Genomic DNA, 17515 nt, shown 5'->3' on the forward strand with positions numbered 1-17515 from the left:
CAGTCAAATCATATTTATTCATTTATTCCCTCACCAACAAAAACAGCATATATTCGCCTTTAACATCGGGGTTTTAAACAAATCTAACATTTACGCGTGCAAGGACAACCTTGCCCTGATAGGGGCACCTCAGTCAGGCGGGACTCGAACCCGCGACCTCTTGTTTGGCAGGAGAATACTTTACCCCGCCGCCACCGAGGCCGGCAAACATATAAGTTGGGTGATTTTCTGTTTTTCCACGTGACAAAGATCAAAATAGCAAAAACGGAATACGCGATAGGTCTGATTGGCTGTAAGTTTGCTTACAATTCGCGTATTTTGCTTGAAAATTTCGTTTACATTCAATCTAATACGAAGAAGGAGAAATACTAGGAATTGACGAAAATCTCTTCAAAGCCATTTACTGACAAACTTCTTCCACTTCCCATAAAACAACGAAGTTTGGATTTCAATGAAAGTAGGAAAGCCAGCTTCCGCCGCGGACTGAATTATATATACATCTGGGGTTTGATGTCGCGACTAAACTAATGACACTGGTTATACATAAGAGTTGAAACGACTAGTGTACGCCTAGTGCCTGTTGTAAACATTTATGGACATCTTTAAAAGCTGACAGCAGCTACTGACATAATTAAAAAAAATACTTTTCCGATTAAGTTCGTTTCGATACACCTGTTTATAACAGCCATATTTTTTTTAAAGATGTCCAGGTTAAGCGGGCTAAGTTAGTGCCACTTGGAGCATTAGTTGGCTAACCCAACTTCCTTTAACCACAGTAGAGTTAGCGTACGGATATCAGATCGTAAGTATGTATGCTCTTCGAATTCCCCGCATCGCTGCTTCCCTATGAACGCTTGCAACTTGTTCTACGACGCCTTACCCTTCCTGAATTCCGACGCAAATAGAAGTATTATGCCAATTTTTTTAGAAAGCACTCGTTTAATTTTAATGCCTGCACCATCAGTGGACATGTTTATCCCTAATCTCTCTACACTAACAATACCAAATCAATGCAATACGAAATTTCCAATGACATTAAACGGGAAGCGAAGTCCAGTCGAGTCGTAGGGGTAGCACTGCATGACATAAATGTTTACAACAGGGATTAGCAAACTTTATGACGTACATTCAAAATGCCACGGTATTAAAACATATTCCATTTTCCATTCCAGATACTTCAGCTTGAATATTATTGAAATTTCCAATGCGAACCGATTCGTCTTCAAATAAGTTGCGGCACTTTTAAGTTTATTAGTGTTAAATACAAATATAACTGCTTAGTTTTGCTGACGCAAATAAAATTGCTTTACATTCTATAAGTTATCTTAGGATTGGTGGTCTCCGGTTAACAAAACCTCGACAGGATAAAAAACGAATGAGGAATATTGAACATCTGATAAATATGAATGAGTTTCCAAGTGACTGAACATAAAAAGGTGACCCTCGACGCCCATCTAGGCAAGCTCATACTTGAAAGTATTTGGTTAAAAAAACATCTTACACCACACAAAACGTAAACAGTATTATATTGACTGTAAACAGCAAACTTCGACAGAAAAACGAACTAAGTATGGCTAAAAGGAGCGGCAGAATGCACCTAAACCATTAGAAACCATAAATGAAAATGGGTATTGATGTCATTTCTCGGCAAAAACGACTGGCACCGCACAAACGTAAACTGTACTGTATTGTACTGCCTGTTAACTGTAAGCTTCAACAGAAAAACGGGAAACTTATGCATGAAAAATTAGCGTTATGATGCATCTAAACTATAAGGTGAAACTACAAGTAAAAACGGGTATTGATGCCATTGCTTAACGGAGTTAAAGTTCATAAAATTATAGTTCGCCGTCACTTGACAACATTGCGGCGCCACGTACAACGGAAATCTGGAAATCACTGGCTTAAAAAGTCCTACAATAACGATGGATATGGAGGGAACCCTAATGTAAAAAACAGAAGAACATACCTCCATCGTCCTTGGTGTTCCTGGCGTGGGTGTTGGGTCTCAGCTGGGCATCCACCGTCGCCACCATGAAGAAGCTGAAGTACAGGAACATCGTCCACCAGTACCACGATCGAGACGATGGTATCCCGCGATGTCGCTGGCGATGATTTCGATGGTGGTACTTCTGTTGTTGCTGAGGACCCATGGTGGAATCGTTAGGTAATTCCACGCCACCACCAACACTCCTGGCAAATAAATCGCCCTCAACACACACCTCAACACTTTCACTGACACCACTGACACCCGCATCGTCGGCGACCCGACTACAACAACAAGACGACCCCGTCCCGTCCCCACCATGGCAGTCGTCAGCACCACCATCAACAACAACACGGTGACCCCCACGCCCCCCGACACCAGAAGGGGAACCTACAGGACCCTCCCTCCCCCGCGACCTGTCCACAGTTATTGTTGACATTGGAGTGGAACACGAAGAAGACGTTTCAACGACCCTGCCACATACCTTTCCCCCGCAGACGTCGAAGTCACCCGAAGGTGACGTCGCATCGAAATCTTCTTCGGGGGGAGTAGGCAGTGGAGAGCAGCTCCGGGTTCCAGTGACGGCTTCCCCGGTGCAGCAGCTTTCTTCGTTCGGTTGAATGAGACGGGCCGACCAGCCCAGCGAGAAATTCTCTGCCGGCGCGGAGGTCGACGACCAGAATCCGCCTCTTCCCACGGGCAGTAGTAGTGACGGCATTCTCCTCGCAAGAGAAGAAGAAGATGAGGAGGACGCCTTCGAGCACTGTTTTTCAAGCGATCCACTCACGTGGCTGCAACCGCAGGCGCTGGTGGATTCTTGGTTGGCTCCCTTGTCGACGAAGACGGGAGGAAGATGTCCCGAGGAATGGGAGTAGGGCGAAGTAGGGTTGTTGATGATATTGTTGTTGATAGAGCACGGAAAAGACAAGACGTCGGTATCCGCCATCTCCTTCGCAGCCACAGTTCCGGGCGTGCGAGACAGGCGTTTCCAAAGGCAAACTAGTCTTTTCTTCTCGCGGATAGAACCACGCGACCTCACGGACGGTGTAGAAACGACAGCCGGGACAGCGTCCACGGCCATCGCCAGCACTTCTCGGTAAAGGACTCCCGAGAATCGCCCAGTTTTCTTCTCAGCTCCCACCTGAAAGTCAAGTTCCAGTCAGTCAGGAGAAAAAAAACAGTCAACCGTTTACAAAACCTACGACAAAATTCTATCTCTCTCTCTCCCCCCTTAAAAAGTTAGTACTTCAATCGGACGTGGAATCAAAATTGTTTCACGTTCACTTCGTGTGGAAAGTAATTTTTATCGTGTCCTCACGTTGATATCAACTCGGCCAGCGCACTATTAATAGGTAGCAACGGCGTTTGAAACTCTACGCGGGGACTGTAGTGGTAGTACTCTGACTCCTTCGAACATCGGATCCTGATAAACCAGGAAATCATAGTGGCAACTATTTTCACTCTCACGCGCCGCCACACGCAGTAGAATTACTTCCGTAAACAAACTCTTGTGCCACGTTTCAATCTCCCGCGGAACAGACCCGTTCAATTCATGAATGAGACAGTCGAGCAAAACAAAGACTCCGTCGTCTCAGGTTTCTTCAAAAACACGATCCGTGACACCTCCGAGGAATAGTATAGTAAGTTAAGCTGATACTTTTCACAGGATTGGATGCTTCAAGTGTATCAGGGTTGTCTCGATGAAGGGTTTGAAATGGTCAACAAAACCCTTGAGGTCACTGTCACTGTAGTTAGCGTAATAATCCTTCGGATATGAGCCGAAATATGAGTTGGAAAACAAGTCGTCGAGGAGGGCGAAGGAACAGCCAGGTCTGTTCCCACTAGCACACAAATCCACGGCGGCGTCGAATTACGGCCCTCGGGAAGGACGCACCAAAACAAAACACACCGGCGCTCCCGGACGAAAACACCGTAAGGTACAACACGCAAGCGCGCCCCGCTTTGTTTGGAGAGAGTTGAGTTGGAGTAAAAATGGGCGCCAAAAAACTCGTAGAATACGATTAAGAGACACCACCACGACACTGCAGCCAACGTTACGCCTGCTTCGAAGACACCACTCGAGAACACTCAAAACACAGTGGAAACTATTCCCAAAACACTTAGTACCCCCAAGCACACGTAACTATATAGACTTTAATGAAAGGGGCGGTAAAAATCCACAGTATCGTACACGTGACAATAGAGTGATTCACACACGAACACGGCAATATATTTATTTATACATACGTAGGTAATGATTATAGAGAGATAGATATAAACACAAACACACTGATGATACACCACCAAGCGAACGAGATTTCTTTTAAGACACTATTATTATTATTAGAACAACAATAAATGATCGAGATATAGAGAGAGCTGGAGTGCAAAGACACTGGAGTGGAGGTCTGGGCAAAAACGTCCTTACACGGAAAACACACACGCTCAGCCTCCGGCCTCCGGCTCGTAACTACGACTGACGGGGCGGGCGATTCCCGGTACGAGAAAGCACCAACACCGGTGCGAGAGAGAGAGAAGAGGGGGGATGAAGGGAAGGGGGAGCAACGGAGTGGTATGCAGACATGGGAGGGGGGAAGGGAAGCGGCTAGCCGGTGACGTAGAGGGCGGCTGCAGGGGAGGGGAAGGATGCGGAGGGGAAGTGATATAGGGGGAGGGGTAGATGCGCGGCAGTAGGTGCTCAGTGCGTCTGCGCGGAGACGACGTCAGATCCACCCCTCCATCCTTTTCACCCCCTCCCCATAAAGCCCTCTCAAAACCCCCTGCGATATACGGACAACAAGGAGATGGGGTGTCTGGCATGCCGAGTCGGGACGCTAGTATGAGGAAGAAGGAGTAAGGGGGAAGAGGTGTGTGGAATGAGGAAGGTTGGGGAAGTGTTGGCGGGATGTAGGGGTATAAGGCAGCAGTGTGGGGAGGAAGGAGGGGAGTAACGTTGTGGTAGACCGGAGAATAGTATGGGGGAAATAGGAGGGGAATGGGTTACGTGAATATGTGGGAGGAGGAGAAGGTAGAGAGGGAGAGGTTTTTGGTATATATATACAAAATGTACATTAGGAGCTGAGGGGAAGTTAGAGGAAGGTGGGGGGGGGGGTGAGTTCTACTACTTTCCCCTCTCCTGCTTCTTCCTCGCTCCTTGATCACACGTCACACGGTAACCATGGCGACAGCCCCAGGGGCGGCCTAACACACACACACACAGGCACATATTCGCCCCATTCCACCTCCCCTTGCCCCACGCTCTAAACCACGCCTCCCCCCTCCTTCTCCCTTCCCCTTTCATTCCAAACTACATTCTCCCGCCCCTCCTGTGTGGCGGTGTGCGGGCAGGCTGCTAGAACTCACACGTATACAAACAAGAGCACGCCTGCCTTTTCCTTTTTGCCGGCGCGCGGTAGTAAGTTCGACCGGCGAAGATCGGGCCGGTCGCCCGGGAGACAGGAAGCCGGCGGTGGCCCGAATTCCGTGCGCAGTTCTTGTGTTCGTTCCGCGATCATGTAAACAGGAGATGCGATGCTTGGGATTAAATGTAGGTGCTAACCTTAAAAAACTTTTCATGATCGCTCGCCTTGAACTATTAGCGTCACACTACTAACTAACAATCTGCTGGCGCAAAGCGAAACAACTAGCTGAAAACCGTTTCACGAAAGGCATCAAGTGAAAAAATGACCAGCGTAACTTCGAACGAAATATGAGGGACAGATAAAGAAGGCTGTGAAATAGAAAAACTACTTAGGTGTGGAAAGAATAGCTGATCGGAGAATTGGTTGGAGAGCTGCTTTAAAACCAATCTTAGGATTGTTGACAAGTAACGATGATGAACTTCACTTCAATGGTCCGGTTAAATATTGGGATATATTGCAGCAGGGGTCATGTTCATAAAGCGGCGCAAGCAGTAAAATTAAAGATCCCGTTCGCCTAGAGCGACGAAGGCAAAGAAAGAATGGAATTCCATCAAGTGCTTTCGAAGCTGAGAAATAATCGGCCTCGCCCATTGGGATGCATAGACAATACCACTTCAACTCTATACTCGGTCGAGGGATGATTTATACATTAGAAACATTATTTGAATGTACGTGCAACGGCTCCCTTCCCCGCAACGAGGTAAAAGCGACCGATATTTTTAACGAATAGCTCATAAGTGGAGTTCTAACTGACATCTTGTCCGCTCCAGTAACTTACCGCTACAGTAACTAAATTAGGATAATAACTTTCTACCAGCGCTAGGTACGTAGCCAGGAGGGGGTCTATGATATTCTGTAACTGAAATATTACTTTATGATACTCAAACGTGTTCTTTTTGCTGGTAAAATGTAACCTACAGGTAACTACAGGTTCTTAAGCCCCTGAAATGTTTTGTCTGAAATGTTTTCTCTTGTTACAACTACCCACGACATATCTGATGCGTAGTGTCCAGTAGCCCAGGGAGAACTATCCTGTGACACTACATTTTTCGATATTTTTAAATGGAAACTGCCTGCCAATCACCAACGATGAACGTTATTTTCATACTAACGAAATATACATCTGATTTCATGAAATGCATGCTTATGAGATTAATTATTCTCGGGTTCTCAACCGGGTCAGTCAGCTGCTGCCGTCGTTTCAACGCGATCGAAGTTAGCCATGGAAGCATGGGCAGAAAAAGACCGGACCGTGATGAAAACTCATTCACCTCATTAGTTCTACGAGAAAGAACAATTTCCCGCACTTCGACGAACGGAAAGCTGTACTTGATACGCCATCCAACAAGCACTCAAGAAGGGAAGGATGTGGAAGGAAGGATAGAAACCCGACGTCGTCATTAGCCTGATATTGACGAAAGACACCAAGGGAACCACGGCTTAGCGTCCCATTCCACGGACGGAATGTTGAGTTTGACTTTTCCTCCATGCAACACTCAAGCAGGAACCGGGAAGTAACAGAATAATCTCTGGTATAGCCGGGATTCGAACTCTGGAACACAGTGGGGAAGCCAAAATTCTATCCTCCACATCAACACTTTATCCCGATGATTTCTGCATTCTCTTCGGGTTTTCACCGCGTCCGTTGAGTTTTGGCGACAACTGTTTCGCTGGCATTGCAGTCAGCGCCAATGCACTCACATATGTCGTTTCACTGCAATGTCAGCGAAACTTTTGTCGCCAAAACACAACGGACGCGGTGAAAACCCGAAGAGAATGCAGAAATCATCTAATCAACGCCGCGAAAACCTTCGAACCTACACTATCTCCCGATGATGAACGGCTGGCATCCAAGCACTACCCGCCACACACCTATTCGCGGCTTGTGAGTTGGTTAGTAGCTGTAGCCACAGGCGGATCTTGAATTTTTTTTTGCTGGGGAGGTCACAAGAGTCTGACAGGCGAACGGTCTTCTCATATTTAAGATTGAAAACAACATATAACATTTATCATACACATGTATTGTCTTTACTTTAACATGGAAGTTATTAATATGAAGTTAAATGATTGATGCTCCGTAATTTACATAACAAAACGAACCTAATGATAACCGAGTTAAAAATCTTGACTATATTTTAAGCGTCTTGGAAGGGCACGTGTCCCCCTCTCCCCAAATCCGCTTATGCCTATAGCTACTTCCCCGCAAATTCTAAATTCTCGATTAAACTCTCCAAAGATAAAGGTTTACATTTTATGAGCAAAAGGTACTCGTTCGAGCATCATAAATTAATATTTCCATAAAAAATATTTGATTCAGTACCGTGGTACAATATTTAGCAGTATATAGGAGTTAACATCGAGGCTCTATTGAAATAAAATCTTATGGCGCATTCAGTTCCCATAAAACACTCCGTAAATTAATTTAAAATAGTGAGAAAATCAATGGCGGCCCTTTTCGTGGAGAAGAATGTATTTGAATTGATAAAACTGCCTGAAGCGGTAACTTAACAATTACCCAAATTTTGAGGCACAGGATTTTTAAATATAATATATCTGGCATATCCGCGATCATTTAAAATTGTTAAAAGGACTGCGAAAGAGGTGCATAATTCCAATAAAAGTTTCATTTGAGTAATTTGGTTCCGTTGAAAGGAGTGTTTTTCGCGATACTCATATCATCTGTCATAAATCTCCGCCACAAGGCAACTCGAACAGCAATAAATTGTTTGGCACTTGCCATTTTTTTTGTTTTATTGACTTCATCCAGAATTTATTTTTTTATAGCGACTGCTTTATCTGAAATGGGGAAATAAAAAAAGGATACACCAAATTCATCACAAAAACGATTTACATGAAGTCATTAATGAAATAAGTTTTGTTGCTAAAACTTACACAACTCTTGTCCGTTGACGAGCCTTTGGTACGGAAAAACGAAATATTTTGACACAGTAACTACACAGAATATTACATACGATGATATTCTATCGATGACGAATCGCGAACAAGGAATATGAATAAAAGTATTAAAATTCGTCGCCCAGAAGATTAGAGAAATTTTCACCTATTTCTGCATATGAAACAAACAAACAAACAAACACGTATTCACAACAACCGTTTACCCCTAAGTGCTCTACAAGAGCCACTTAGTGAGTAAACTTCTCTCGGGTTTCCCACCGGGTTAAAGGCTTCATAATGGCCGACGTTTCGAGCTCCGACTCGGCGCTCATCATCAGGGCTTTGATCCAGTAGCCCTGATGATGAGCGCCGAGTCGGAGCTCGAAACGTCGGCCATTATGAAGCCTTTAACCCGGTGGGAAACCCGAGAGAAGTTTACTCACTAAGTGGCTCTTGTAGAGCACTTAGGGGTAAACGGTTGTTGTGAATACGTGTTTGTTTGTTTGTTTTATATGCAGAAATAGGTGAAAATTTCTCAGGGCTACTGGATGATCCAGTAGCCCTGATGATGAGCGCCGAGTCGGAGCTCGAAACGTCGGCCATTATGAAGCCTTTAACCCGGTGGGAAACCCGAGAGAAGTTTACTCACATCATTCGCCGGGAAAGCATCAAATCTTTCTTCAAGAGCCACTTAGGTTTGGAAGTTACACTTACAGCTTAGGTACCTACACTTAGTGATTCTAACATAGCAACATCAGCTGATATTTATCAAAGGAAGTTGAATTTTGAAATGGCTTCATATATCTCTTATGTCAGAAAGAATCTTTAAAATAAATGAGATGCGAAAAACATAGTTCATCTAACTGAAGGAGAGAATTAGATTCTGGTGGAATATTTTTTTTTTTTGCTGTTAACCGATAAAATCCAAATAAATTAACGGAGTTTATAAACGATCGATCTTAATGCTTCACTTATTTCAAGAGCGATTTACGTAATACTCAACGTGTAAGTACATGGCCACATTCTTTAGCCGGTTGAAATTTGTAACTACTTCGGCAGCAAATTGAAGGAAAACAGACGAAAAAGTAATCACATCACGAACAGAAGAGCGTACGTAAAAACAAGCGTTTATGAGTGGGGAAAGAGGCGATGAGAGGATCTTTATGTAGGATGGTAAATAGGTGGAAGTTAGCGAAAAAGATGGAGCGTAGCAGTGGCGTAACTACGGGGGGGAGGGGATGTATCCCTCCCCCCCAAAAGCCTCAGAGAAATCAAAATATTATTTTAAAATCTGGCCTGGATTTGATATATAATAACTCCATCCGCTTAAAGTCAAATTTTAAGTGCCAAAATGATGTTAAATGCATTTTCAGACATTTATTTTTCAAAGATTTTCCTGAACTACCCGTTTCCTAGGGGGGTAGCCCCTATTAACTCCTTTCTTCCCCCTCAAGGCCCCCTCACCTCCCCCCAAAGCATATTCCTAATTATGTCACTGGAGCGTAGCGCTATTTTGCATATTGTGAAAACAGTTCTGGGATTTGTGAGGTATGTGGCGAGGAGGGGTGATTTCTGAAGGAGATACGATTCCCAAACGTTAGGCAAGTTAGGTCGGGAATCTTTACAGGAGCGTGGATCAAAGTATAGGCTAAATTTACTTAGTGAATTCGGAGAAGACCTTTTCTCAGACGGCGTGAAACATATCCTTGACTTACCGTCGTACTATGGTAGACGTGACCACGAGAATTTAATAAAGGAAATAGGCTGTAAAACAGAGAGATTTAAAATGCCTTTCTTTCGTCGTACTATTAGGGATAGCAACGGTGCACAGTGGGCTAGAATTGAAAAAAGCTGGCCAAAACATCAAAAACGGTTTTTTTAGAGCTAGGAAGTTGAAACTTCGCGTACATATACTCAAATATATTGTGCATAACTTCCCAGATTATTTCTTTCTTGTGACTTTGCGTTAACAATATATTTTAGGTCAAAGTTGAACAAATTTAGCGAAAAACTGATTACAGTATACCTACACTAGCCACGGTGATAACTTTTACGGGTGTCACCCGCAATGCTTTTGCGCGAACTTCTGATCATTAATAAAGAGACCTATATTTTTCGGTTCTTCGATTTGTTGCCTAATCTTGGAACAAGTTCGTGGAAAACAAACTGCTGGCCTTGACACTTGCGAGGACAAACTGATGACGTCAGGTACCTGCCGAACGGATCACTGTTGCTCAGGTACTCTTGACCTCGCCCACCCGCTTCGTGTGATTCGTCCTTGTTTACACTCTAGTGAACGATTCCTTCGGTCACTGAATGATCTAATGAACCAAAACTCTAATGACAATCTGATGCAAAGTTCAGGGGAAGTTTCGCTTTTTGAATTAGAAGTACGAGATAATGAAAGCGGAATAAAGAGGTTACTCTCTCCTTGTAAACTATATTTTCCGTATAATATCGACCGATTTCTTTTGATGAAGACGTGATTCTGGGCCTGAGTGACCAATTTGAATCGTGGACTGACATGCACTTGGAGGTGTTACCTTTAAATAACTCCTACTTGAAACATCTTCAGCAACGCAATTCATTTTCAAGGAATGATTCGAAGCATGGCATCCTCAAACGCGGAACAAACATCAACACAAGTCATCAACGCATCTTCGAATAATATGGCGATATTTTGATTGATTATTTTTGCTACCATAGAGTATAGTATTCAACTATCCATTGAGAAATAATCTTAAACAGATGCAAGAGATAAAACGCTCCTTGAAGTATTCATTCAAAAATGAAATTGTATGCAGAGAAAGTCGTAAAGAAAGAGAGATGAATTTCATTGTCAGATGAAAATCTTTTAGGATTACTTTAAGTAAATATTGACCTCCGTAAATCAAATCGTGTTTTCAGAGTTGCAATGAAGAAACAGACACTCAAAACAAATAAATAAGAAAGACCCTCGATCTCGTAAGGTATGTACATACGTTTCTTAACTGGGACTCGAACACAGAGCCTCCTGGTTTGCCACCAATTTAATATACGGTCGCAGTATACCCATACGCTTGGCAGGTCACTGCAGTGCTTGTCTTTATACTGACCAGACTAACCATTGCACCCGTAACAAACACTGCTGAACATTGTAACTATATCGAAAAACAGGCGAACCGAGTTTGGTCATCTATCCACCGCGGCTGTGAGGCGTATTTATTTGCGTAGCACGCGGTGATCACGTGGCCGTCGCTGTTATCACGTGATCATTGTTGTTCGGCGCACGTGATAGGGAATCGGTAAAATTTAAGGACTGCGAGGACTCCCACCGCCTGAAACAGTGACTCCGGAGTTTTCGCCTCAAGCTCCCGGCCCGAAATTTGTTTCTTAGGGTGACGACAGGCGGAGGGGCTACGTCTGTTGCCAGTCTTCGACAAAGCATTCTCCTTTGGGAAGCAAAAGTAGCTTGCGCGTCGGGTCTATATGACCCCAGAGTTTTTTTAACGAAGAAAACTTTCAGTCAGTTCCATATTTTAACAATTTGCGTCCCATGTAAACTAATAACGTACTTTTCTGTTTCCATCCATGCCATGTTTATAACCGGCTATATGATTAATAATAATAATAGATACTTCGAAATGTTTCTCGACGAGGTAAATAACATAAAAATACCCCAGGTTGGGCAGAATCACAGGACACAAAAAAAGGTGAAAAAACACTCACAGTGCTAAATTTTCGGTGGCACATTACCACCTTCCTCAGAGTTAAGTAATTACCAGGGATATTTTTATGTTAATAATAGTAATAAATATCTATTGTCATGGACCCTCAAATTACTTAAGACGTTATAGAAATAAAAATTTACATTGCTTTTACGATTAGAAAGAAACAAGACATTTTTATGAATTCCGAAGAACTACTACAAACATACATTCAACAAAAAATAAATAGTACTTTCCATATTGAAAAAAACTTCCACTCAATAATTACTACGAATAATAATTTAGCGTTTTGATGCGACGCTAGTGTTTGCGTCTCGAAAATACCGCTCCACGACTATTCGCGAAAAATTGGAAAATCGCGTGCTTCAAAAATTTGATATACGGATACAGTACTTGAAAATTACCTGAAAAATTATCTAAAAGACCATTAAATATTATGAAAAATATATAAAATGATTAAAATAGTTGAACTTTCTTATTACTAAAAACCCAGCTTTATTTCCAATCCTGGGAACGTAATAACTTTCAATATTTGAATTCTGTAATATAATCCGACACGAGTAGTTACGTAACCATATCTCACGCGGCTACTTAAGGATTAATCGAAGTAATCACGGATCTACATCTTCATAATACCCTGCGAGCCACACGGAGGATGTTTGGCAGAGGGTGATAAATCACCAGCATGCGGCATGCAATAGGATTCCCTCATGCATTCCACACGGTCCAAAAAACGTTACGCCTACCAACAAATTATAGTACTTACCACATTCATTCAAAGGCATAAATTGCCTACTACAATTAATGTTTTATGCTAATAAAGCTAGAACACACAAAATGCTGATAAAAATAATAAGAAAATTCAGAAACATGCATTAAGGTATGCATAAGTTAGAAGGCCACAGTACAAGTCATCTAGTCACTTTGTGAGTTCTATCGCTGCCGTTTTAGTATCTCACTGATCAAAGAAAAAAGGACATCCTGTATTTGTCTTTTCTAGTCTATCTCTCTTATTTTATTGATATGATCTGATCTTCCGTAGTATGTTGGCGTTCGTAAGATGTGGTTAACTTCGTTAGAAAAGACACTCTTGAATTTATCTGAAAGGTTTAGTCTCTTTTTCAATCTACGGCCTGATAGATATTCCCATCCATTTTATCCAAGAGAACGGTAATACCAACAAGACTATCGTAACGACTTTTCGCGTACCTAGCAGCTGGATGATTTCATCCATCGCGGTGTGATGAACCACGTCGATGACAAAGGGTGTCATCGCAGCATTTCGATGAAATATTTTCAATGAATATCGACGACCATATTTGGTCGTCGCACGAACCTAGCCAAAGCAGAACATATATCATCGGATCATATGATTCTCACAAATTTTTCCATAGATGATTGTTAGACGTCGTGCTCCAATATAGCAAGTATTATCAAGGGGGGGGGGGGGTCCAAACCGGGGATCTTGCCCCGGGTAATTTTATAAGTAGTGAGTTTATAGTTTTTTAAGCATTTTAGAAGAGCCATATGATCAACATTAGAATCCTGATAACTCGAATCTCGATATCTGGACACTCCGGGGAAAATCGACAAGCCTGACACATTTTTTCCTCACGCCCATTACGAATTTTTGAGGGGTCTCGGGCCCTCTCAGGCCTCATGGAGTCGGCGCTACTGATTATCATAAAGTAATGGTATTCTCTGTGTATTATCACTACAGTATTCTCATCATCAACCTCCTGCTTAATTAATTCATTCAAAATAGTAAGTATAACTCAGTTTAAACGAATTTATATTACCCTACCTTTGCAGTTCACGATTGGCGGGAGGATCCATAGAGGCGACTTTGTACACGAGACAGTTGGTCACCTTAAACTGGCAGCTAAAGCTCGCAAATAACTGAGCGTATGAAGATCACGCAGTTGCCTACCGAGCGCAGTACCTGTCGGCCGCTTGTATGGCGATTTCATTGAGAGATCGGTTGTTGACATAAACAGTCCTCGTAACATTTCAAGGAATACTAATGTAAATTAATATCTGCGGAATATCCGCCTTCTTTCAAAGTCGAAATAACGTTTTTCCTCTGACGCGAGGGGTTTTCATGAGATCCACAGACATGCAATAAATGATAGAATAAAATAAAATAACTTTGTTTTATTCCACACTTTATTTTAAATAGCACGACCCGGGTATCAGCATCTACTATGTAGACTAGTCTACTACTAGTAATGCTATCATCAGGTGCTGAAACCCGGGTCGTGCTATTTAAAATGAAGTGTGGAATGAAACTAAGTTATTTTATTTTATTCTATAATGAAGCAATTCCACAAAGTAACGCCTGAGACCGTGTCTTATATGCAATAAATACTCCAGAAATACGATATGCCACGGGGATGTTAGCATGCAAAGTAAAGAGGTAAAAATGAAGAGAATGAGAAGTCTCTTTTTACATGGGCGCCACGGGCATTTCACCTTGAGATTCACCATTTTTTTCTCTCCCATGGAGGAACACCCACGTAAAGTTATTTTATAGAGTCCAAAGAATTATGAGAAAAAAATTTAAAAATTTAAAAATTACGAGCACTTTAATAGAGAAACTTTTATTGTTAAAAATAATTAGTTTTAAGAATTAAATATTTAAAATGGATATTTGGTTTTTCGGATTTACCGATATTTCACTTTACTATGATATGTTTGTGTACATCTGTTTACGTTGATTCCTTCAAAAAAAAATGTGACGCCGAAAATTTCGTGATCGCGAAAAAATGCTGAAAATACCTACCCGTCATTCCGCAAATTTCTTCGTTTCTCGCTAAACGCTTCAAAGAGTATTTTTTTAATATGAAGAGTCGGACGTGAATACCAATTTTCGTCTAAATCTGAGAGGTCAAGGGTCAACTTCGGTCCAAGTTGGGCGTGCAGTGACCCAAATGTAATCATCGTCCCTGCATCCACACCGCGAGGATTTTTTCCTTCCACTTCCCACCTCCTCTCGGCGTGGCGGCCCTAAAACGAAAGGGCGTTCGGGAAGCCTGCGTAGCATTCACAATACCGCAGTGATTCAATCAGTGGCGGCTCGTGATTTAAATGCTGGGAGGGGCACACTCCTCAGGGGGGATCAAATTTTTAAAATATTTTGTGTATTTTAGTGAGTTTTTAAGGCAATCTACAGACCAGTATGACTCACTAATACACAAAACAATCACCAGCACTAACAATTAACTCGATTAATTCAACTACAACTAGGCCTGTTTACATAAAAACAATTTACACGTAATAAGTCAACTGGTCACTAAAACAAGGTATCCTGCAACACTGCAACACCAAGATTATACGGCCGCAGGGCGGCGCGGCGATGTCAACTCACTATTTAGATTCGTCGCTTTGCGCATGCTCGGGCGGCGTCCCAAGACACAAACTTATTCGCGATAAGGCACAAGCTTAGACGCGTCATAGCACCAGCAGCCCCCACCACTACCACTCTTCATGTAAGTGCATGATGATGGATTGGGTCGTTCTGGCCAGCGCCCCGCGGCTACAAATGCGAACTTCTCGCGCTATATTAGCGTGTTTTTCCCACATTTTCGATGTATGCTATTGAAAAAAACACTTTGGTTAATTAGATGTATAATTATAATTGAACGGGTATTAAATTTTTTTCCATTTTCAAATTTTTGGGAGGGGCGGCGTCCGAGAGTCATGGGCAAGCCGCCACTGGATTCAATGATTCTTATTTCGTTTGTTTGTGCGAAATATTTGTTCTTTTCCTGGACGAGAAAATGTGATGTGAGCTCCGAACATGAATAAGGTTATCATGCAAACCAAACGTATCCAGTAGAACATCAATAACAATGTCTGCATAAGGCAAGTATCTTATCTTAGATAATTTCTCACCTACCAAAAACGTTTTCTATCCCGAGTGAGAGAATGTAGTCGAAGGCTGGTAATATGTAATTGCTACACGAGAGAATTCAGCGTATGAATTTTTGTTTTCGGAATGCATGCAATTAAATTTCACCTCAAATCAATTACTGCACTATCATCAGTGATTAAATTCAATTTAATTGGATTTTCCTTAAAAGGAACTAGGCTTGATCGAAATCAGGAACAAAAAATCGGACAAGTCATAAGGCGGAGAACGCTATTACGCTTTCATGATGCGAGTCGAATCATGTCGGAGAAGAGGGGATGCAGCAGTTGATTTTAAAAAAAAGTGCAACTTGAAGTTTCAACGTGTTACGAAAATCACTCAATACAAGCATGCAAATTAAAAGTTAAAGAAAATGAAATCCGAGCAATTTAAATTTAAAATAATGTAGCAGGAAACTTCATCATGGCATGGCAAGACAGTTCAGCAGCTCGTGAATATGGACCGCCAGCAACTATGAAATGTGGATGGAGTAGATTTATCTACATTCAACCCCCCAAACTGCCGTTATAGATGTGTAGCAAGGGGTGGGACAGTAAAAATTAGAAAAGAAGGCGGGCGATGGAGATATTTGACAATTTTTCTTGCCGATCTTTGAAACGAAGACATGTTTGGCCAATGTAGAATGGGTCACAGCTGCATTTATTTTCCTGTATGCATATTGACCGTTTATCTCTTTCTGTTCGGAGAAGATTACTTGTTATTGTCCAACTCTTATGTCTCGTGACCATGTCATATTTTCCAAGCAGTCGCTCTTTCGCCGATTGCAGCCGAAACATCGGAGATAACGACGTGAGTACTGAGAAAAGCATGACGAGGTCACGAGATACTGTGGCGTAACTGTGGTGGGGGGATAAGAGAATAGATCCCCCCCCCCCCCAAAGTCTCAAAGAAATTAAAAAAAAATATTTATGATTATTCTCTAGTTTAATAACTGCATCTCCTTGAAGTTAAATCTTTCGTGCCAAAATAATGTAAAATTTATTTCCAGGCATGTTATTTCTTTTTTTAATTTTTCGGACCCCCGTTACCTGGAGGGGGGTCGCCCCTCAGACGCCCCTCAGACGCTCCCTCATCCTCCCCAAAGCATATCCCTAGTTACGCCTCTGTCGAGACATAAGGGCTCGACCAAAACAAGTGATCATATCCGAAAAGGAAGAGACAAGCGGCCAATACACATGAACGACTGCGGACTCGAAAATAAGTGCAGCTGCGACCGATACCACATTGGACAAGAATGACCACTTCCCCCACTCTTCTCTATACACTTCCTTATTACTTACTCGGTCGATACATTTTATACCTTCATAATCTTCCGGTCGCATCGAATTTCGAATGCTGGACGAAACTTTTAGTCAGAAACTTTCCAAACCATTTTAACCAATGCACTTTCGTACGCACAATGTTTGAAAAGATGATTTCACCGAAAAAAATTATCGACAAAATATAAGACTAATTACAATTTTGATAAAAATTCCCACCATATCAAGACCCCAACTTTAGTGCAACCTTAAAAAATATTATATTAAGTGGTGCGCGGTAATGGATATCTGATATAAAGAGCATTCCAATGCTT

General features: G+C 42.3%; 1 protein-coding gene across 1 annotated transcript in view; it reads right to left on the reverse strand.

The window, feature by feature from the left end:
* Positions 1-11408, reverse strand: part of LOC124164939 — a 30830-nt gene extending 19422 nt beyond the window's left edge. Inside the window, exons 1-2 of the mRNA XM_046542178.1 lie at positions 11286-11408; positions 1970-3128 (exon numbers count right to left, since the gene is read on the reverse strand). Coding sequence (XP_046398134.1) covers positions 1970-3068 — 1099 coding nt within the window. The 5' untranslated portion in view covers positions 3069-3128; positions 11286-11408. The remainder of the gene's footprint in view (positions 1-1969; positions 3129-11285) is intronic.
* Between the last annotated feature and the right edge of the window lie 6107 nt (positions 11409-17515).

Source organism: Ischnura elegans, chromosome 9 (assembly GCF_921293095.1).
Source record: "Ischnura elegans chromosome 9, ioIscEleg1.1, whole genome shotgun sequence".
Lineage (NCBI taxonomy): Eukaryota > Metazoa > Arthropoda > Insecta > Odonata > Coenagrionidae > Ischnura > Ischnura elegans.